The sequence below is a fragment of the Nomascus leucogenys genome, chromosome 1a (genome assembly GCF_006542625.1).
Source record: "Nomascus leucogenys isolate Asia chromosome 1a, Asia_NLE_v1, whole genome shotgun sequence".
NCBI lineage: Eukaryota > Metazoa > Chordata > Mammalia > Primates > Hylobatidae > Nomascus > Nomascus leucogenys.
This window is the reverse complement of record NC_044381.1, coordinates 33,114,288-33,138,299: the sequence shown is the minus strand read 5'-3', so window position 1 is coordinate 33,138,299 and position 24,012 is coordinate 33,114,288. Positions and strand designations below refer to the sequence as shown.

At 40.7% G+C, this 24,012-nt stretch overlaps 1 protein-coding gene across 6 annotated transcripts in view; it reads right to left on the bottom strand.

Annotated features, from left to right (window-relative positions):
• Positions 1 to 1,746: 1,746 nt before the first annotated feature.
• ALDOB (aldolase, fructose-bisphosphate B) overlaps positions 1,747 to 24,012 on the bottom strand; it is a 51,244-nt gene continuing 28,978 nt past the window's right edge. For 3 of the 6 annotated variants that reach the window (XM_030827737.1, XM_030827634.1, XM_030827588.1), the window contains exons 3-10: positions 11,919 to 12,040; positions 10,893 to 11,104; positions 9,610 to 9,664; positions 8,623 to 8,783; positions 7,698 to 7,781; positions 6,598 to 6,772; positions 5,989 to 6,188; positions 2,034 to 3,072 (exon numbers count right to left, since the gene is read on the bottom strand). In XM_030827737.1, the coding sequence (XP_030683597.1) occupies positions 2,977 to 3,072; positions 5,989 to 6,188; positions 6,598 to 6,772; positions 7,698 to 7,781; positions 8,623 to 8,783; positions 9,610 to 9,664; positions 10,893 to 11,104; positions 11,919 to 12,040 (1,105 nt within the window). In that variant the 3' untranslated portion in view covers positions 2,034 to 2,976. Of the gene's footprint in view, positions 3,073 to 5,988; positions 6,189 to 6,597; positions 6,773 to 7,697; positions 7,782 to 8,622; positions 8,784 to 9,609; positions 9,665 to 10,892; positions 11,105 to 11,918; positions 12,041 to 15,314; positions 18,617 to 24,012 lie in introns of those variants that run through there. The other 3 variants (XM_030827688.1, XM_030827849.1, XM_030827791.1) reach the window with 2 other exon arrangements.

Sequence of the window (24,012 nt, the reverse complement as noted above, 5' to 3'; positions counted from 1 at the left end):
TGCTTTGCCTAAAGCTCACTCCAAGATTGCTGCAAGTTTCTAGAGCTTATCTTCTCACTGTCACAGTTGTTTTTTGCTTCTCCTAAATTAATTCACATTATGAATCATCTCAGTATATTGTTTTTATAAAGCATGCTGTAGACTCAAATGAGAAACTCAGTTCTTCCTCACAAGAAGACAGTATCTTTAGATTGCTTAATAATAGTTCTCCTCCTTCTCAAAAGCCCGTCACCTCCCCACAATTACATATTGCCCTAGCTTCTTTCCTGCCTCCTCCTTTTCCTTCCTTTCTCATTTCTTCTTCTCTTCCCTCATTTTCTTGCCCATTCCCTTCCTTCTTCCCTCTTCCCTCTTCAGAGAAAAAACAAATGCCTCTTTTTATTCTTTCCACAACTTAGTCATTTGTGTGTGTGTGTGTGTGTGGCCTTGGCTCTTGATAGCTTCAAAATGTCATCTTCTCCCAGTGACTTATGAACGTATTTTCTTACACACAGGCAGTATCCTCTCTCTGAGTTCCTTTCCTTTTTGTTCTCCTGTAATGTCCAACCTAAATGCCATCTCTCCCTTTCCTACACCCAGACATCTGATTCTACACCCTGACTCTCCACCCCACTTACCAACCCCCAGTCAATGGTTTGTGTGTTTCTTGCTTAGCTATTTAAGCTTAATTGTCTGGTGTGCCCTAAAGCTGAAATTTCTCTATTTTTCATGTCTAGTACCAGGTTTTAGTTTTAGTAGGTGTTTAATAACTACTAAAATAAATCTGACAAAGTAACCAAAGCTGGGAAGTCACTAAATACTCACTTAGTAATCACAGTGAAATTAAACTCTGTAGCCTTATAAAACACTTGTCTGCATATTACCCTGAAAGGAGGAAATTACTGGAATTAAGATTTCAAAGACAACAGTAGTCCTTTAATAGGGAAAATATATCAGATGACAGCCAGGAAAATGCATTATATAAATCCTCATTCCCAGTAAAATGTAATTCAGCCTTGAGCAAAATATATAAGTAACTCATCCTTGATTATAAATTCATGGTTAACTGATAAGAATCTAAGAGGTTTCTTTAGATACCTCTTAAAATATCTAAAGAATTCAGCGATGCTGAGTAAGATCTGGATAAAAACTATCTGGCAGAAAAGCTTTGTCTCACAAGGTGTTACCTACCTGCTTTTAGGACAGCTTGGCACATAGTAGGAGATGAAGTGCTTGATGATTGACTGAAATGTACAAGGAGAAATGTACAAGACCTACACCACGGGTGGCAGAGGTACTGAACACAGCCTGTCACCTTGCCCTGTAAGATCTCTGGCTGTGTATCCATTTTTTGGGCGAGAGACCTGAGTTCAGAAGACCTGAATTTTAATCTCTCAGCTCTGCCATAAATGTGTGACCCTCAGTAAGTAATTTTACTTCTCTGGACTTGGTTTTATCATCTGTAAAATGAAAACCGTGGGCTTAATAGATCTCTAATATAGGCTTGAGTTGCTTGTATGAATGTAGTTGTTTTTAGAAAAGTAATGACAAGTACATGGAAATAAACATTCAAATACTGTAGAGGGCAGGTAATAAGGAAATGTCATCTTTCCTGTGCCCCGACTCCCAGGTCTTAGAGTAAGCCCCTTTGGCTAATTCTGTCTTATTCCTCTAAATAATATGTTAAGCCTCTGTTTCTTCATTTGTAAATCTACACAATACCATTTGTCTTTGTATTATTCCAGGTAAGAAATTTAGCATACTACCATCAATATTTTAATTTTAGATATATATTTTTATGATTTACATCCATTTCTTTTATTACTTAAATAGAATTAAAGCACTATTTCTTAACCCATCAGTTTTAAGTAGTATTCTTGACTCTCTTTGCTTTCCTCCACTTCTCCTCCCCCTTATATTTCCCAGCTTCTGTCAGTTAAATCATCACTTTTATATTGTCCAAAGTTATAATATTTAAATTCCCTTTTGTAACTCTGGTTGTCTTAAGTGCTGTAACTATAGGTTAATTCTGAAAATTGAAAGTCAATACAGTATCATTATGTGAATATTATTTACTGCAAAACTACGAAATGTGCCTGGACGTGCAGATGACAAGGTAGTCCTGTTTCACCAAACCTGGGCCACTTGAAGAAGAATGCTCCAAGCATTGAAGTCACATTAATTCTCTTATTATACTCCACAAGTTGCTCAAAATCATTCTACATTTTTAGCTGGCTTCATATTGTGAATGGCTTTAATTTTCAAACACCCTCAAACTTGAAATTTAGATTGGTAGTTCTCAAACTTGACTGTACATTGGAATCATTGAGGGAGCTTTAAGAAATCTAATAGTTAGAGGATCCCAGGTCTAGGGTTTCTGATTTAATTGAGCTGGGGTGTGGCCTGAGCCTCTCAGTTTTTAAAATTTTGTGGCTTGATTCCAATGAATAGTCAGAGTTGAAGACCTTTACTGTTGAAACCCAGTCATGTCTAGTAGAGTCAAAAGTAATGAAATACACTGAGTCTTTGGACAACAAGAGCAGAAAAGTGAAACCTGATAGCAGCCAAAGGTTTATAGAATATGTATTTCTTTTTTGGTTGCAGCTACCTCCTTCCCAACCTACCACTGCTAAGACTGTTTCATAAGATGCACTTCTCTACACTCAGCTAATGAGGTGTTTCAATCAGCAGTTGTTCTTTGGATAAGGAGCCGATATTGTTTTAAAGCCTATTATTTTCTTGGGTGGGTATTCTGGAGCACGGGGAGCTGAAAGTGTTGCAAGGAAACTGCTGTGTGAAATTTGATCAGGTCCTTGGTATTCATTTTTATGTTTCAATAACTGATTTATTTTTCCCCCTTGTACTTAAGATTTAACATGTGTTGTATTTCCAGCAGTTCAAATCTAATTGTGTTGAATTTCTAGGATTGGAGGAAAAGTTGCTCCCTTTCAGCCCTCCTACTAGAAGCACTGGAGCTAGGCTGGCAGGCATTGGACCCTAGTAGGTATAGCAGGCTGTGAAGAGCGACTGGGTGGAAGCAGCCCCAGAAGAACCCGTGTGAACGTACTGTCCTTTGGCCGCCTGGCAGTTAGCCTAGAAGACAAATATGAGAGAGGAGACCGGTTAGAGTAAATGTGACCCCACCTTGACCCTGTCTACTTCTCATGGGAAACCAGCCAAACCTTCACTCAGATTTTCTTCTTTTTACAGCAATGTTGCTGAATATTGCCGCTGATACCATCCCCTTCTATAAAGTGTCTCCCCTTTTTATCCCAGTTTTCTGAGCATTTCTTTGGTAAGCTTGAGGTTTCTGTCAGTTACTGGGGAAATCTCTGTTCAGTACCAACAATATTGTGGCAACAGTACTGGCAACTAAAGTTGAGAAATTTCTCACTAGTATAGTACACTATACCAAAAGAAAAACATGTTTATTTTAAAAATATTTCCATTTTCTACCTATATTGGTCTAGAAGAATATGTAATTTTTATTTAGTTGTTATAGTATCATTTGCTTTCCTGTATACATTCCAGTTAAAGATAAATTCAGAATTATGAAACTTATGACAATATTTGAATGTCACTCAGTGGTATCACTTCTTCCAGTCAGTGTTGCTATTGTCTGTTCTCTCCAGGACTTATTTCTACATTTTACATCAATGGTTCTCCAACTGTGTTTCATGGTCTACCAGGATCCCTTAGGAACATGATAGAAATAGAAATTCCCTGGCCTTGCCCCAGACCTACTGAATTAGAAACTCAGTGGGTGAGACCCGTAATCTGCATTTTTAACAAGTGCTTCAAGTGGAGGTAGGGGAAATGAAAAGAGGTTGGTAATGGGTACAAAAATACAGTTAGACAGAAGGAATAAATTCTAGTGTTTGATAGAACAGTAAGGTGATTATAGTTAACAATGATTTATTACATATTTTAAAATAGCTGGAAGAGAAGATTTGGAATGTTCCAAACCCAAAGAAATAATAAATATTTGGAGTGAATACCCTAATTATCCTGATTTGATCATTATACATTATATGCATTTATAAAATATCACAGATACCCCGCAAATCTATACAATTATTATGTGTAAATATAAAAGATCACAACAACAAAACCAAGTCCTTCAGGTGATTCAGATCCACACTAGAGCTTGGGAAGCACCATCCTTGATGATAAACTCAGCTTCCCTTCTTCTGTGTGGATGTCCCTTATGACCTGCGCTTTCACAATCCTTCCATCACGTGAGCTAGGTCTCCTCAGTCCATCAGCCACGCAGCAGCACCGCTGCACCCTGCTTTCCACAGTCAAGGTAAAGCACTACTTTGAAAATCTCATACCTCTCTTACGCCTGTGAGATGATGATTTAGCTTCCCTGGGGCCTTCCTTCCCTTTAGGGCCTCATCACCACACTTCTGACTACTCTTGATTCCTTGCCTAGCTTCCTCTATGGTCAACAAGCTAACAGGGGCTATCGCTAAAATTTGTCACTCTTCTATCTTCCTATTAAACTTTCACTCTTCTACCCCACTATTTTGCATTCTGAATCTTCCTGCATGCTTTAGACAGCTGTTAGGAAAACTCAGGAATGAAGCTACCACACACTCACTCTTATTTCAGCTGCCCCTTACCTGATGCTTGGCTATGTCTGGCCATAATGTCCCATCAATTTCCTAGCAAGTTCCTTTAACTGCTTTTCTACCCTTTCCAACTGTCAGTATTGAAATTTCCATTTCTTCATCATTCTCAGCAGATACCCTCAACTGTAATCAGTCATCAACTGCTACATCTCTTGACTTATATAGAGCTGATTCCAACCGTATTCTCTTTTCTGCCTCTTCCCTCCTTTTTGTCTTACACCAGCTGTGCCACCTATGCTTAATATTGAGTCTCATGCAGTCCCGCTCCTCTAAGTTCTTCTCCACTCAATTATCCCCACTCTCCTCATCTTTACTGTCTCCTCTGGCTCCTTTTTCTTTACATTTAAACATGCCAAGCTCTCTCCTATTTGGCTAAACTCCAAGCTTCCTGGAGGACATAGCTATGTCTCATTTGTTCACCCCATAAAGGGTATTTGAAAAATTTTGTTTATTATTTGAATAAAAACTTTGTTGGTCCCCATTTCTCCTGGCAACCTTTCTGGGTCTTTTTCTGAAAAACTTCTTGAATGGGCACCTTTCCTTTCCTCTTTATTGAAACTGTTTCAGTGAGGGTCACTGATATGCTCCTAAATGCCAATCTCAGGGTCTTTTCTTGGCCTTTGTTTTGAATCTCTCTATAGCATGTTATAATTGGCCCTTTGAAATTGTTTACTTGGCTGGGTGTGGTGGCTCATGTTTGTAATCTCAGCACTTTGGGAGGTTGAGGTGGGCAGATCACCTGAGGTCAGGAGTTTGAGACCAGCCTCGCCAAAATGGTGAAACCCCGTCTTTACTAAAAAATGCAGAAATTAGCCAGGTATGGTGGCGCATGCCTCTAGTCCCAGCTACTTGGGAGGCTGAGGCAGAAGAATTGCTTGAATCCAGGAGTTGGAGGTTGCAGTGAGCCGAGATTGTGCCACTGTACTCCAGCCTGGGTGACAGAGTAACACTCCATCTCAAAACAAACAAACAAATAAACATGAAAGAAAGAAATTCTTCACTCTTTATTCCCAGAATGCTTGGTTCACCCTACAATATAATCACTGCTTTTCTTGGTTGCTTCTTTTCTTCATCTTCCCAAAATAAAAAGTATCTTAGATTCAGTTCTTGGTCCTCTTATCTCCTTCCCTCTGAAGTGTTTCTGTTGAAATTGTCCTTCACTCTCCTGTCATCAACTATACTCCTAGTGTGGATAATTCAAAATTCTCTCTAGCCTCAATCCTCATACTGACCTCTACTGCCACATTTTCAAATGCCTAATAGACACTATCTGTAGATACCTTCTTGGCCCAAAGAAAACAATGCTTCTCCGTGTTGGAAAGTCAAGCCCCAAATGTGAACATCATCAAGTAAATAAGAGGTGGCAGCATCTTACCACGGCCCGCTTCATAAAAGCCTCCTGGGTTGCCTCCTTGTTTGCAGCCTTGCCACCCCAGGCAGCCAGTGCACTGGCCTGCAGGGCCCGTCCATAAGAGAAACTTAATTTCCAGGGCTTTGGTAGAGGGCAAAGGTTGATAGCATTGAGGTTGAGAGTGGCATCCTCTTCACTCATGCCACCAGACAAAAAGCAGATGCCTGGTAGGAGAGAAGCCATTTCACTCTATTAGTCCCACCTTATGTACCCTGCTTGAGAAAGCAAGCAATGAACCTACCAGAAAAGTAATGTCTCAGTCTTTTCTCTGCTTAATTTGCCTTAAAGCAAACTGAGAAATCGGTTTGCTTTTGCTGAAGCTAGTTGGGCTAGAGATAAGTGCTTTAAATACGTAAGGAAGGCAGTGAAATGTTGAAGAAATAATGGATTGTGGGCATTTGGGCAGACTTGGGATGCTTGGTATTCTGAAGTGGGAGGAGAAGTGCTGGCTGCCTGTGAGATAACAGAGGTTTGTTTCATGAATAGAAGCAGATTTCTGGACAAACACAAAGCTTGTGGCTCTCCAAAGAATAAGGGCTAAGACCTTGAGTTAGAGAAGAAAGAAGGCCTTACCAGGAACAGCTGCAGGAACAGTACGGTGGAGAGCTGTTACGGTGGCCATAGCCACTTGTTCTGGAGTATACTTCTTGGTGCAGGCATGTCCAGCAGTCACCATGTTGGGCTTTAGCAGGGTGCCCTCCAGGTAAACATGATGGTCATTCAGGGCCTTGTAGACAGCAGCCAGGACCTGAAGGACAAGAGGTCCCACCAGGTGAAACTCAAAGCTAGTCATAGAGTCACCTGACTTTGGCACATTTACACTGCAGGGAGGCAGGATGAAGGAATTCTCATTTGTTGCTTGGCAAAAGTTTCTGAACCAACCTCCAGGCCTCATTAGACCAATGTGTTGCAATCCATAGCCACTGCGCACAACCAAACTGGCCTGTCTTCATCACCCCTAATCTAGCTTCTCATTCACTGCATGAATGACAGGCATGGCTCTGCTTCCTAGAAGCCCTTCATTCCTTCCTTTCTGTTACTCCCTTGGTCAATGTCATTCCTTATTGAGACTGCATTGCTTTAGCTATTTGGGGTCATCTAAACAGGCCTCCACTGTCCATGTTTACAGAAGCTGAGTAGTCATAGAAGCATACATTTTAGAGGTGGAAGTGCTTTTATATTGCATTTCAGTCCACATAATTTTCCAAGTAGAGAAACTAAGGTCAGGTGACATTATGACTCCTACTTTCTCACAGTGTATGAATAGAACCACCCTCTTTCAGATCTACTGTGGCTAATTTAGAAAGTCAGATGGAATAAAGTACTTTCTAATTACATCTTCTCATTTGAGCCACATGTCTTATTTTAAAATTTCTTTGTGTACATGTAATTGAATTGAAGTCAAAAGAGATAATATGACTTGCCCAAGATCCCACAAGTGGAAAAGTGGATTCTCCAACCCAAGTCTTGGTACTGCAACTCCTGTGCTTTTTCTGTATGGAGCATACCATGTGCCAAAAAGGTGAAGGGCTGTTGAGCACCTCCCTACCTTCTCAATGCTATCCATCCTAAAGGCTACTTCAGATATAACAGCTGTTTTATGTTAAGTAACACCTGTTACCTAAAGCTAAGATTTTTCAACTAGAATTGGGGCCTTCATATTTAAAACTTACCTTCTCAGTAACATACTGGCAGTGTTCCAGGTCATGGTCTCCATCAGGAATTACCTCTGGTTCAACAATAGGTACCAGTCCATTCTAAAAAGGAAAATCAAGGAAGCAAAAGTGAAGCTGTGCTCACTGTTATCCTTTCCTTAGGAGGAGATCCAACAGTTGCAATTGGTATAAATTGAAGCCATTATGGAGCAATACTACATAGATGACTTAAAGGCAGTAGAATTTTTCAGAATGAGGTAAAAAATAAATACAACCCCCTAATTACTGTATTTCTTTCTAGAGATTATTCTAGCTGCCTCAGAACCTATCTACTGCCTTTTTAGAGCATCTAAGCATAAATCATTAAGAAAGATGTCTCTAAGTTGGGTTAATGAAGAAATTCAAGCAGTGTTTAGAGTTCTAATTGGGAATCTCCAGCTGTCCACAACTCTAGTAACCCCAACATAGTACTCACAGAAGAAAATCAAACTTAACTCAGACCCAGAGACATTTTAGTATGTGTTGGAAACTTTAGCATCTGGTCACCATCCTCCAAGGAATTATTTGGATTGGAACTCGGTCAGAGCTGTCACTCTTCAGCTAGGAATCTAAGAGGATCGTGTCTTAGATGTTACGGAGTATAGACAACCAAGTTCCCTGGCCTCAAAAGCCTGATCACTTATAAGACAACTTATGGAGCTTTGACAGGGCAGCAGTTGATGGCATTATCCTTTGAACGCATAGCTTAGTTGGACTCCTACTGGCTTGTGGGACCAAATCTTTCCCTACCACAGTTGGCTGTAGCAAAAGTTGTGAAAAATGCCACTAGGATATACTGGTGAGGGAAAAGGAGGTCCATTTGTAGTTATAGTATAATTGAAAAGAAAAGCTCTGAAGAAAGCTCTAGCCTACTCTTTTTCAGCCCAAGGAGAAGACAGAGCACCTGCTGACAGATGCTGGCGTAGCGAGCCAGGGCGTTGGCGTTTTCCTGGATAGCGAGGCTGGATGGACACTGGTCGGCAATCCTCAGCACAGCACGCCACTTCCCAAAGTCAACACCATCTTTCTTGTACTGAGCACAGCGCTCTGAGAGGCCATCAAGCCCTGCAAGTCACAAAAGAGAGAAAGGCTTCTTTGTACCTTTGTACCTGATCCATGGGGCTTCTAATAAAGGGAAGGAGTTCTCCCTTTGCTTAGCTTTCAATCCACTGAGCTTGAGGATTGAAAACAGCCAAGCATATCAGCATTAATCACAACACTGAACCAGAAGACCTAGATTTAATAAATAGTGTTTTGACATACATACAATCTACTCCATATATAGAATAGAAGAAACCAATAGTTAATATGATACTCATTTTACAAATGTGGAAACTGAGGCTCCTAATGGTTAAGTGACTTTACCAAGTTTGAATTGCTCAAGAGTGACAGAGCTGGGATTCAAATTCTGCTTAGCTAACCCAATGTTGTGAGCTAATGCTTGTCTACTTGGGCAGAAGTAGCTTGCAAAATTATCTAGGTAGCATGTGATAGAACCAGGATTCAAACCCAGGTGTGTCTGACCTCAAAGTGTGGGGACTTTCCACTCTACTGCTGCTAATTTTTTTCTAAAAATAATACTTCCAGGTGCAGAGTTTAATCTTCTTTGTCCAAGGTATTGTGGTAAGAACCTTATGTACATTGTCTAAGTTAATCCCCACAACATTTCGAGAAATCCCCATTTCGAGATAGGAGAACTGAGGCTCACAATATTTCAGTGACTGGCCCAAGGTCACAGTTGTTAAATGAAGGAGCTGGTATTGAAAACCAGGTATGTGTGGCTCTAAGACCAGTGTAATAGTTATGTTTTGTTTTCTCTTGCTTCCATCTTTACTTGCCTTCATTTCTAGCGTATACTGGCATGATTCATCTCAGTGGCCAATATCCTTACCTTGAATGGTGGTTTCTTTGTTTGTTCCTGCAAGAGGAGCACCTCCTTGGTCTAACTGTGGATACAAATAATTAACAGGTGTCAGATGTCAGGAAAACACAAGCAGAACTCTTGGAACTAACTAACAGTTTGCATCTTTTACAGATCAAGGAGTTGAATTACTAAAGTGTATCAGTGCGAGGGACCCAGTTCAGTCCATAGCAGAAGGGAAGTTACCTGGAAGGTACACTGTGAGAGTGTCTACCCTAACATTTATTGAGCACCTGCATACACCAGATATTGTGTTAGTACAGGAGGTAAAGAGAATTAAGGATACATCCTGTACTCTGTACATAGCAAAGGCAAAAGTCACAAGCTCGAGAATTAGCCTAAACTGGCTCTGACCTTGCCTTGCTGTGTGGGCAAGTTGTATTACTCTTCGTAGTTCAGTTTTCTCACTTCATCTCTAAATAAGGGTAATAATTGAGTCTACTACCAGAGGTTAAGAAAATTAAATGAATTCTTGGAATGGTAAAAACTCCTATTCAATGGATACTAGTTTTCACTTTTGAGAAGTTTATACACTATTGGAAGACCTAGTTATAAGATAGAATAGTAAATGCTTCAATAATTATAATAGTTACTATTAACTGAATAATTTTGCAATATAAACTTTTTCTTTTCTTTTTTTTTTTTTTTTTTTTTTGAGACAGAGTCTCACTCTTTTTTTTGAGACAGGGTCATCCAGGCTGGAGTGCAGTGGTATGACCATAGCTCACTCCAGCTTCGACCTCCAGGGCTCAGGTGATCAATCTTTCCACCTCAGCTTCCTGAGTAGCTGGGACTACAGGCATGCACCAACACACCTGGCTAATTTTTTTTATTTTTAGTAGAGACAAGGTCTCGCTGTGTTGCTCAGTCTGGTCTCAAACTCCTGAGCTCAAGCGATCCTCTTGCCTTTGCCTTCCAAAGTGTTAGGATTATAGCCGTAAGCAACCACGTCCAGCCTAGAAACTTTTAGTCATTTCATCCCTGTAAGAACATCATGAGGTAGATTCCCATTTTAAGAAATGAGATTGAGATGCAAAGAGATTAAGAACGTGTAGAAAATTTGAGTGAAAGAAGACGGCATTGGAGGAAAACTCTAGAAGAGGATCTTGTTCTCTGTGGGAAGATGACGATGGAAAAGGGTGAGAAGAGAAATATGATGAGGAGAATGTTTAGAGTGTTGGCCCCGTCCTTGCCAGTGTGCTTGGAGTTTGCCTAGGACAAAGCAGAGGTGAGGTGTGAATGGAGGTGTTCACCTTGATTCCCACCACGATCCCCTTTTCCTTGAGGATGTTTCTGAACAGCTTTCCCTGGCTGTCCTTCTGGTAGAGGGTCTCGTGGAAAAGGATCACACCCCCGATGCTCTGGTTGATGGAACTGTCCACAGAGAAGAGGATTTCTCGGAACTGCCGGCGATTCTCTTCAGTGTTTTCCACCTTGATCCTCTGCAGGCGGTTCCCCATGGTACCTATGGTAGGAGGGCCAAGGGCAGCATAAGGAGCAAGCCAGGGCTTTCCTGTCACCCTTCTCCACATCATCTCAGAGACCCTCACCACGGTGGAAAGCAAGACTCCCTTTGTTTTTTCAGATAGTCAAAGCTCCTGCCTCAATTTTTGGTGTTCCAGGGAGAAGACCCTGGTTGCTATCAGGTGACTGGTTAGAGAGTGTGTGGGCTGGGCATGTAGAGGTCAGGGTGGAAACCACCATCAGGTCCAGGTGGATATGGAAGGCACCCAGGCCTCTCTAGCCTCCCTGATCCAGTTCTCAGTCTCGCTGGATGTACATGCAGAAGGAGGGATGGGGCATGCTCTTGATTCTCAGGGTTCTGTCATTTTATGGCAGGCTGTGCAACTCTGCCACAGCTCTCCCTTGTGCCATCCTGAGGTTCTCCTATCCATAAGCCCTGTCCTATTCCAGATGCAGATACTTTCCTGCCCTTCCTGACTCAACTGAATTTAAACTGACTTTAAACTGACTTCTCACTAGTAGCAGATGCCTGTGTATCTGACCTTACGCTAGTTACTAAGTTTCTGGCCTTACTACAAGGCTGGATTCAGAAGACCCCTGGCTTAAAATGAAGGGCTTGAGCCTCTTTCCTTGGCTTTCAGGAATGTGCCTACTACTTACAGGACTCAAAAGCTCTATGCTTACTGAGTCTTCTGCTCCTACTCCTGTGTACGTAAGCCTTTACTTCCATAAAGAATATGATTATCAAGTTGTTTTTGCTAAGTGTAGAAAAAAATAATATGTTGTTATATGATGGGACTGCTTTTTACACTCACCTACAGATTCATCTGCAGCCAGGATCCCCTTCCCATTGGCAACAATGCTCTGGGCAATTTCTGAGAGCTCCTTCTTCTGCTCCTGGGTGAGGGCTGGAAATCGGTGGGCCATGGTGACAGGTCTGGAAAAGAGTGTGCGAGAGTTGTGCACAGAACCATGGGTGGCTCAGATGGATGCATGATCAAGACAGTTGGGGGTGCAGACATGCTGTGCAGACCTTTGTGACACCTCTGACCCATTTCCCCAGGTGGATAAACAAATGAGGTGTGTTTTTCCCCCATCATTTATTAGTTGCAATTAGCTGCAATGAATGAAGGTGGGTTACTGAATGTTCGTGGTGATCCTAGACAGAATACTTTCCAGCAGACCTTTGGAATCACTAATCAAAACACTGAACCAGCTAATTAGTGACCCACTAAAATATGACTAATAGAGGGGACTGCAGTAATGGACTGTCTCTCTATTCTGTGGACTCCTGGTGCCACTGGGTTTCCTTAATGGCTTGAGGCCAGGACAATGACACTCTTGACCTCTGCAGTTATCGTCCACTTTGCTCTGTTAGTCTGTATTTCCAACAGATTATTCTCCAGGCAACAAACTTGAAAGGAGAAATCTATACATAGTCTTAAAGCTAACTTCCACTTGGCCTCGGGCTACAGAGGGTTGGGTGCAAGTTTCCTTTTCCTTATATTCAACCCTCTAGAGAGGATGTTTCCTAAGTGCCTTTGGGCTCAGGTTTCTCACTATCTATGAGGATGCTAAAGTTGTATGGCAGTCCCTGCTCCAGCTTCACTGCTTTAGCAAGGGGAGACTCTGGCTTGAAAACCCCCTAACCAAGCAGCCTCCACAGTGGTGGTGCTCCGAAGGAGATCGTTGCCCCTGTTCGGCTGCCACTTTGGGTTAATCTTGAAAATGCAAGCTCAAAGAGCCCTCACTTTGGGTGTTACAAAGAGTGCTTTTTGCATAGGTTGGGATACCAAAGAAAAAATGGTAATGAACATTATCTTGGGTAACTTCCTATCCAATGCCGGGGTCTCCTCCTTTCTCTAATCTTCTCTCCCTCCAATACATTCAGCACAGGGTAGATGCTCCATGTCTACATATTACTTCCTGGAAGCCCAGGGACACCTCAGGTCTCATTTGATCCACTGGCAATGAGGTAATTATAGCAGGTATTATCTTCATTAATTAATGAGCAAGCTAAGATGTAGAGAAGCTAACTGACTTGTTCAAGGTCCCAGCTAGGAGGAAACAGAGTCCCTATCCAGTCCTATCCTCATGACAAATATATTTCTCCACATTTTCTGCATCCCTTCGGGGTAGGCTGTCAGTACTCTGTCCCTTGATATAAAAAGTCAGTGGCCACTGAGCTAATTCATGAGAAGGTATAACTGATGACCTCATTGTTGCCTCTCCATTTCAACAGAGGTTCTTGTCTTACCCCAAAAGAATGAAACTGCAATGCTGTTACTGGGGTAATAGGACAAGCTAGTGGGCAATAATTTCTAGAGAAGATGACCTTCCAAGGCCCATTACGTCCCAGCCACCAGCAGAGCATGTTTGCCCTGTTTATATATTAGCTGTAATATTGGAGTCAAAGATTTTTAGCTTTGGACCTGGCCTCCAGATCATCATGCTGAAAAAAGCCAACGTGGGGGTGATCTTCAGAGCAAGGTGCAAACTTTCTCTCTCAGTTTAGGCATTTGCACAAAGGAGTTGACAATTACCAAAAAAGAAAGATGTTTTCTTAATGAAACAAAAGAGAAAATCAGCCCAATAATAATAATAACAACAAGTGATCATGTATTATCAAGCAGTCTGCTAATGGCTTTACATGCAGTATATGATTTTTCTTCAAAATAATCCCAGAAAGTGGTTGGGCTCTTTTTCCCTCCCATTTAATAGATTAGGAAAGAATATAAGAGAGTGTAAATTATTTATCCATGGACAAGTAGCTAATAAGGCATCAAGTTGAGATAAGGGGTAGTACTCCTTTCCATTCAAGGGAAAGAGTGAGCTTGATGAAAAAAAATGGCCTTTGGATGACTCCTAATGTCCTTGATGACACCCCAGAGTACCTTAGGCTGTGGGTGATTACACCATGGACATTACTTATTCGTAAACATCTGACACATTTATGTAGAGGTTTGCTGATAGTAGATCAGACAGACCTAGGTTTAAGAACCAGCTCTGCCTAATCTAGCTGGAACCTCAGACAAGTCAGGCAGCTTCCTGAGTCTCAGTTTACGATGGATTAAATGGTGATAATAACTGTTCTGGTTGTCTCTTTGCCAGGTAACTCAAATGCCATCTGTGAGCACCCTGCTCATTGTAGTTGCTCAAAATATATTTGCTAAATTGCATGATAAACATGAAGATGCTTTACAAAGCACTATAAAATGCAATGTATTACTAATTCTTTTTAATGAAAAAAATTACCTAAGGGACCTCCATTTCTCTATTTACTGCCTATTTCCAAACTATTTTCTTCAATCTGGGTATGCTGACTCAACCAGAATAACAGTGAAAAGGTCAATTCAAACTAATACTGTTTACAGGGAGTTAAACTTCTACAGCGGGATTAAAGGTCTGTACCACGTTAGCACAAATGTCACCTCTCTGTTAATCATAAAACAGGGTCACAGGCCAATGTTCACCACAGGGAGACAGGAGGCCAGCCTGGGATGGGTAATGATACAGAAGGATTTCCGTACTCCTAAGCCTCTGCTCTCTCAGATCTCAAGCCAACTTTTTTCAGTGTGATGGAAAGTTGTTCACATTATATTATTAAATGAAAAACAAGTTTCAGAGAAGTATACAATATATACTATCCTCCTATTTTTTAATTAAAAGATGATATATACCCATACTGTTTTTGTGTCTATATAAACAAAAAGTAACAACTCTGGAGTTACCTCTGAAGAATGGGGTAGGGTGGAGAGATTCTCACATTTCTTTTCTTTTTCTTTCTTTCTTTTTTGTTTTCTGAGTCAGGGTCTTGCTCTGTTGCCTAGCCTGGAGTGCATTGGCACAATCATGACTCACCGAAGCCTCGTCCTCCTGGGCTCAAGTGATCTTCCCACCTCAGACACCAAGCAGCTGAAACTACAGGCGCCTGCCACCATGCCCAGCTATTTTTTTTATTTTTGGTATAAACAAAGTCTTGCTATGTTGCCCAGGCTTGTCTTGAACTCCTGAGTTCACGCGATCCTCCCACCTTGGCCTCGCAAAGTGCTGGGATTACAGGCGTGAACCACTGCACCCGGCCACATTTCATTTTACACATTCTTTATCACACACTTTATTACATATGTGTAACAAGTGTGTATATAAATCTGGAGGAAAGTTGTATTAACAACAGAAGGTAGCCACAGAAAAACAGAGCTACAAATGACCTCAGATATACTTGCATCAACCCAGTCACTTTAGAGATGAGGAAACTAAAGCCAGAGAGACTATGTCTGATGTGCCTTCTAAGTTGTGATGTTCTAGGATTGCAAGTTACGTCCTATTGGCTTAAGACTTAGAATTCTATTTCTAATCCTTTGGCAAAATAGCAGGTAGAATCCTATGGTATGGTTCTTTCTGCCTTCCTTGAAGACGTTCTGTGAAAACATAATTATTTGTAACATGGATATTTAATTCCTGGAGAAATAGAAGGCACCAGAAAGTTCATTTGCTTCTCTATGTACAAGGCAAATGGATTTTTAAGGCGAATATGAGGAGGCTTATTTATTGAAAGCCCATGATTTCTAGGCACTGCATGCAGCACTTTTGTATATGATGCTTAAAGATGCCCATAGCTTCATTATCCACCCCAGTGTCCCAGTGACAAGTACAGTGGGATGATCTAGGGCAGCCCTAGGACAGCCTGATTTCCAGTGCCCTTTAACACATGTGGAGCAGCCCAGAATGAGTCCTGAATGGTGCTCTTTCCTCTAAACTTGGACTGAAGCCCAAGGACCTCTCAGATATTCAGCATTTCCCCATTCCCTGCCCAGTATCTCTGGCTCTAACCTGGGCCTGGGTGCTACCCAGATGTGCCTTAGCTAAAGTGATGAATAGCAGGGCAGCAGAGTTCAAGCTCTGGTGCATCCAAATTGTCTAATGGAGACCTAGGTAACTATTTAAAGAGAAGTTATTTTTTAAAAAGGCAACATATTCTCACAATGCCTATTTTTCAGATAGTAGAGCAAATGTATCAAAATACACAACCTTTTGATTCCTACTATCTTAAGCTGTAGGGTCTTCACAGTGTCTGGGGCCAGCAGGAAATGTTCTAGAAAGTGTCAAACATGAAGGGTTTGGAAATTCATAATCAAATGACGACTATGCTCTGTGAAGTTTCCAACCCTGTCGCATTTCGTCATTTGAGCAGTGGGTGAAGGAAAGGGCAAAACACTCCAAGGGTTTGTTTCTGTGACAAAGAAACTTCAGTGTCAGTACCAGTAGGTGTGGGAAGAGAATGTAGAAAATGACATAAGGCAGTAGATATGTAAATAAATCACTAAAATAAGCAGTTGTTATGAAAAGAGAGTTGAGAGTTGAAATGAACAGGAATCTCAAAAACTGATTAGAACCTAATGATAGGAGTGTTCAAGTTGTTTTTCTTAGATCAGAGACTCACAAGGGCCTCATTCAGGTAACATATGTAACTGGCAATCAATCTTGGGCATTTTGCCACCTCTCAAAAAGCCAGGAAAGGTGTGAATGAGCATTTATACTTAGAGAGAGGAAAACAAGCATTTCCCTCCAAGCAGAGCCATCATGTTTTCAGCCACCATCAAGTTTTTCCCGAAAACAAAGGCAAACCAATCTTCCCTTCTATAAGCTTAGTACTGTTACTAACCCCTTATTCACTGGTGCTGTCCAGGTATACAAAGGAAGCTTTTTTACTTACAGTTTGGGAGAGAAGAGTCCTCCTAGGTATCAAAAGCTGTGGGTGAGGCAGCAGCTGCCAAATAAGACAGATCTTTGGTAGCACACAATTTTTATAGACTTCTCATCATGTTTTTTTTTTTTTCCAATGTTTGCCCTCCCCTTTCTACCTTGACCTAGTAGGGAGGTGTTTATTCAACACCTCTGATTGGCTCATAAACAACCAGTCCTTAAAATCATGCCCATATACTCCTTATGCTCATAGAATGTTAAAGCTGCAAGGAATGTCTTTAGACCGTGGAGTTCCTAATCCAGACCCTCCATTTTACAGATGAGGAAACTAAGGCAAGGAAGATAAGGAGGTTCCCCTAAGTCATACAGCTAGTCAATGACGGAGCTCTAGGGTCCTTTAAATGATACCAGGAAGAATGTTAGCGTAGCTGTAACACTTACAAAACACATGAACTTGGTGATGGGTTTTTGGTTTTGTTTTTTATGTGTCTGAGCCGTTATTTTCTTCTCTGTAAAGTGGGATCTCGATTTCACAGGAACATTAAGTGAGTTTGTATAGTGTCTGTACGCAGTAGGCATTCAAGAATTATTTCCAAATTAGGTAATCAATGCTATATTTTCATTATTTATCTTCAGTTTATCATTACTAGTCAATTCCAACAATTTATTCTATAATTTATAGTTAAATTTAAATAATCTTTCAATAAAAGAAATTGATTCTGAATCCTTGAATTTCCCATGTGTGAATTTTGTCCAAATCGGAATTAAAATTGAAAACATTCTGTTTTTAAAAATCATTGTCTTTCCCATCTTTTCCAGTCCTCCAAAACCCAGCTGGGCTTTCTGATGTATTTAATGCCAGAAATCATTGTTTTTTATTCCCATTCTCTTTCAATCTTTGTACTTTTGTCTTCAAATTTGGTTAAAAACTAGAATTAAACTCAAAGTGATTGAACTAAGCCATCAGCACCCCTAAATATGGTACTGTCTGGGTATGGGTTCATTCTGCAGGGCTTTTTCCTAAGTATGAAACCCAAATTTAATTCCAGAAAAGGTAAATAAAAATGTTATATGCTTCCAGAGGCAAATGATGAATGAGGCAAATAAATGAGGGAAATCTAAAAGTGATGGAATGACCATAATTACAAAAAAGGGTAAATTCTCATGAACATGTTCCTCTGGAATAATTCATAAAATGGAAAACAAAACCAAGATGCTTGATTGTGCAGAGTGTAACACCAGAATTTATGGATGAAAAGGTGAAACGTCAACAAAATGAAGGAAAAAACAAACAGAACTAGGTGATCTAAAAAGTTTTGGTTCAGTCCGCTTCTAAGAATGGTAAGTATTCATCATTGAATGTGAATATTGAAGGAAATTGAAGCATTTGAAACACAATATTGAGGCTCATTTGGCTAGGGAAGTTCCCACCAAGCCCTGTCCTGAGGATAGTAAAGGGATAGACCAGGGAAAGGTCCTATCAGCTCCCTTGACTCTACTGATGGCACATTTCCTGGTTTCCCCATCTTCAACTGGGCTCATTGAAGCACTTGCTACCGGATTTGTCAGACCAATGTGACCAGCTTTGGGGCTATGTGAGGTTTCATCCTCTATGATTTTTGGTAAAGGAGAATGGAGGAACAAGAGGTGAATGGTGATGAAAGAAGAGAGTAGGTGTAATGAAAGTTGTTGGGAGTCGGGGCTGGGGTAGTCAGAACCATAGCTAAAACATTCTACCTGCTGAGAGATGCTACTAGTACTAATTATTCTTGTTGTACAACAGTAATAGCTATCCTTTTTTTGAGAGTCTATGATGTACCTGGTTCTTTTCATAAATTATCTCCAATATCAGTGCCTCTCTGAAAAAAGGCTTATTACCCCCATTTTATGCATAACAAAACTCTGGTTCGGAGAGGGCAAGTAACTTGTCTAGAGTCACAGTACAGGTAGCTGGAGAGTCTGTCTCATTCCAAGACAGTGATCTAAAGCAGAGCTGCTTACATTTTGGTAACTGCAGACTCATAAATTAGCTCCTTCCCTATTGCCTTCTCAGCAGTTTATAACCTTGGACATTAAACCTTCATTAATCAGGGAGGAATGACTTGCGTCGGCAGACGTAGGTGTCCTTGGTGAGCTGGGCATGGCTCCACGTGAACAACAGCCTGGCTAGGAATGTCAGAACAGCATGAGTACTCCTGCCCTGAGTGCTGCCACTTGCTGCTGTTCTTGTAGCATCAGCGTTTGCCCACCACTGGGGCTTGATGTGCAACCGACACTCAAAGTTCAGGAAAACAAAGCTAAGGGCTTACTGGGCTTTAGAGAAACAGCAACTCTTGACCAACATACACTGCTTGCAGGGTTTTTGTTTTTATTTTTATTTTTTTAAGTCTCCTAACACAATAAAATGTTCAAAATTGAGTATTATATGTGGAAACAGCATTGGACTTGGAGGTTGTGAAACACTGGGAAGTTCTTCAACCTTAGTCCACAGTTTCCCCATCTGTAAAATGAACTAGGAATGCCTCTGTCAGAAATGTATTATGAAGCATGAATGAAATAATAGATGAGTGGCGCTTTGTACAGAATAGGTTTTCATTAAATTGCTAGATCTGAATGCATAACTCTGGTTTAGAGGCCTTTGATTGCAGGATCTTAAAATAGGCAATATAACAACAATACTATTCATGATCGTTACAGTCAATACTTCCAACAACAGCCTCGCTTATTCTCTACTCCCTGCCCAACTCTAGATATGTCTTCTGGTTTGAATGTGGTATCTATATAAATCAATCCACAGGCCATGAGATAAATGTGTTATTAATGCATAACATGAGGTCTGAGTCATAAGCAAACTTCTACATGCAAATAAATCTCACATATTATAGAGCTACACTTACTGTAGAATTAGCAATATTATAGAGAAAGAACTTTCATAAAAAGAGACCACATTACACAACGCAACTGGAAGAATCACGACTGGCATTTTAAAATATATTTTCCAAACTGTGGTACAGATATTTCCTTATCATATTGCAATCTGCTTTGGTGGCTGGAATAGTTTCAGGACCCCAAAATCAGTAGTTATTACTTTGGTCTAGAGATGGAGCTATGTTTCCTCAGCATGATTCTCAAAAGTGTTTTGCTATTATGTGCATAAGGCATTTTGTTAGCTATGGAGACTTTTTGGGGATACGAGGTGAGTAAGACTGGCCTATTCTCAAGAAACCTGCATTGTAAAAGGAAGAGAAGATTGAAGTTGAGAATCAAATAAAACAAACCAAATACAAGAGTGTACATAAAAACACCAAGAGATTGTTGTTGTTGTTGCTGTTGTTACTGCAGCATTCATGAATGACTGTGTGAAGTAACATGAAAGAAAAGTCCTATGAAAAGCCCAAATATTCAAGATTTTTTTGCAAGGCCAAGTCAATTGATTCAATCTGTCAGACTGTAAGACCTACGGGGGTAGGGGGTAGTAATGTCTTACCAATGTTTCCTCATTATCCAGCACCATGCCTAGAATGCATTAGACACCCAATCAACTTTTGTGGAATAAATGAATCAATAGATATATGAGTATCAATATGGGTGTATATTAGTATCAATCTCAGAAAAGTCTAGAGTAACTGGCTTATAATTCTCATCCCAGAGAACTTTGAAATAAATAATAAGTAGACTATGAACATTCCTTTTTCTAAAACTATACTAGGTTCTGAAAACTCTTCTATCATTGCTCATTTGGAATTTCACAGGAATGCAGGCTGTAGTGCCTTGCAGTGGTACACAAGAATCACAGCCTCCCTAATTTCAGCAAATTCTGGGACAACACACATAACACAAAATTCACCATCTTAGCCATTTTTAAGTGTTCAGATTAGTAGCATTAAGTGTGTTCACATTGGTGGGCAACCAATCTTCAGAACTCTTTCCATCTTGCAAAATTAAAACTCTATACCATTAAACAACAACTCTCCATTCATCCTCCCCACCACCCCCTAGCAACCACCATTCTGCTTTCTGTCTCTATCAATTTGACTACACTATGTACCTCATGTAAGTGAAATCATAGAGTTGTTGTCTTTTTGTGTCTGGCTTATTTCACTTGGTACAATGTCCTCAAGTTTCATCCATGTTGTAGTATGTGCCAGAATTTCCTTCCTTTTTAAAGCTGAATAATATTCCATTGTATGCTGCATTTTGTTTATCCATTTGTCTGTTGATGGACACTTGGGTTGCTTCTACCTTTTAGCTATTGTGAATAATGCTGCTATGAACATGGGTGTACAAATATCTTTATTTAGACTCTGCTTTCAGTTCTTTCATGGTTTTATTGAGATAGAATTCACACAGTTACAATTCACTCACTTAAAATGTACACTCCAGTGCTTTTTTAGTCTGTTCATAGAATCAGAGTATTAGATGTCAGTTTGTGAGAGAGATGGGTGGGTTTTTAAGATGCTCCAAATCTGATGGTATAAATAGTTTTAAAGCACCACCATGAAGTTCAGGAGCAACAGCCACTGGGGTGCAGCAGATATGAGAATGAAAGAGTCATGGGTCCCATTTCATTTCCTTGTGGTAATTTTTTTAGATGCTCTTCATCACTAAGAAATCTGAACTCTGTGTATTCTAGGAACACTAGAGTGCCTTTTATATTCAAGTATCCAGGGTAAGTAAATTCAATAGTATCCAAATTGTGGGGCTTAAAAATACCCCTTTGAGACTAAAGAGTAAAGCTGATGCTTGAAGTATGTTGAAGAACTGGAGGATTTCCTTGTCTGAGGAAATATGGACATGCAGTTAGGATGTTGCAGAGGCAGAGTGAACAGGAAATAATTCCACACTCAGTGATGAGTATTTAGCTGACAGGAAAGAGTTACACAGTGGTCTGAAGTGTCCACCAACCCCTCATTTCCCCATATGTCTTTGAATTGGGTTGTTAACTGCCTTGTCAGTGTTTTCTCTTTGCCTTTTGCTCAATCATCTCAAAGTTCAGTTTTTCCCTATCTAATCAGGTTGTTAATTACCTAGGTCAATTATGACCCCAGCACAGTATTTATTTCACTCTTCCTTATAACAGCTTTTCAGAAACTCTTTCATAAAACTTTCATAAAACTCTTTGGCATTAAGGTGAGCTGGGCTTGTGCTAGGGTGGAAAAATCTCTAGATAAGGAGGCATGAGGTATCTGGGTGCTGAGTCCAGTTCTGCTGTTGACTGGCCATGGGGCTGAACAAAGTCAGCTTCTCCCAGCCTCCCTTCTCTAATGTGTAAAGTGGCCTGATAATATCACTACTGCCTATTTTTACTGTGCTGTTGTGGTGATCAAACGATATCATCTAAATGAGTGCTCTGAAAACTACGAAGACTTACATAAGCGTAAAACATTATAAAGCGAGCATTACACAGCTGATGCCTGTGTATGCACACACACACACACACACATACGCATGCACACGCAAGTTTGAGAATCAGAAAACAAGGTTTTGGCCCTAGCTTTGCCTTGATGACATTGCCCACTGGAGCGTATTCCCATTAGTTGAGCACGTACTGTTAGGGAGACTCTTCTGGGCTCTAGAATGTGTCATTTAATCTCCACTACCTCAGCAGTGTAGGCATTGTTTTGGAAAGGAGGGAGATGATCTGGTATCTTCCCCAAGGTCCCACCATTAGTAAGCAGCAGGGTAAGGACTGAAACACAGATCTATGACTCTTAAGCCACCCAGGGCTTTGAACTCTCATCTATACAGCAAAATGGGGGTCTCTTCTAGCTATGATATTCTGTGGTCTTTGCTGCCCAAATTGCATGTTTTTGAGATATATGGTTACTCTAGAAAAAAGAAAATAATTTTAAACAGTAATATAATAAATATAGATTAGAAGATAAAATGTTTTCAGGCCAGGTACTGTGGCTCACACCTGTAATCCCAGCACTTTGGGAGGCCAAGGCGGGTGGATCAGCCTGGCCAATATAGTGAAAACCCATCTCTACTAAAAATGCAAAAATTAGCTGGGTGTGTTGGCGGGGGCGCCTGTAGTTCTAGCTACTCGGGAGGCTGAGGCAGGAGAATTGCTTGAACCCGGGAGGCAGAGGTTGCAGTGAGCGGAGATAGGCCACTGCACTCCAGGTTGGGCGACAGAGTGAGATTGCATCTCAAAAAAAAAAAAAAAAAAAAAAAAAGGAAGAAGAAGAAGAGGAAGAAGAAGAAGAAATGTTTTCTGTTGAGAAGTGCTGTTGGTATGGATTATTTATTCACTCTTACCTAGAAATCTTCAGAATGCTGTTAAGTATGGAAGAAACGGGTAGTTCTAATATCCTGCCTCTTTTCCTCCAGCTATTTGGATTTCCTGCATCCCATTTCAGCACGCTTTAGGAATGAAGAATGCCAGCCTGACCAAATCCAGAACTACACTTTCCTGGAAGCCTGGCTAAAAGTCCCAGACTGGCAAGGGGCAAGCAGCCAGCAGCGTGTGCGGGTGGCAGGCCAGTCAGTGGCCACCTCAGTGCCACCTGCTCGAACACAAAATGAAGAATGGAGCCACTCCGCTCCCCAGGTTATTAATCCAGTCACCTACAAATTCAACTCTCTGCCCTTCAGAAGGTTCAGCTATAAACCTTCTTGGAGTGTCAATATAATTTAGTTATTAAGAATGTGGACTTTGAAGTCAGATCAAATTTGTTTCAAATTCCAGCCCAGAGCTTTTAGGCTGGGTTACTTTGGAAAAGTTCTCTAACCTTTTTGAACCTCAGTTTCCTCCTCAGCAAAAAAAAAAAAAATAATAAAAAGTACCCTACAACATTGTTGGAGGATTAGGTTGAATAATGAATCAAAGCCTTAAGCATATACCTAGCAAAGGTAAGTACCACATAAATAACACGTCCTGTGATGATCATTGTCACTATGCCTTTCTCCTTTCCACATTCTCCACATTCTTCTCTCCCTCTCTGTCACCAAAGGGAAGTCCTTTCAAAACTTTTGCTCCCACAGTATTCAATCTCATTATCTCCTGTGTCCTTCATCTGGAATCTTCCATCCCACTTCCACCCTCAAAAGATTTCTCCATTTATTATGTAGAAAATGAAGCTGGACCCTGAGTTCATCTCAGAGGTTGTATAACTGCATCCAAGAAGAGTATCCCTGTAGAAGGCAGTGGGGAGCTATAAATAAAGGAAGACTTCATCCCCTGTTACATAAACCGAAGGT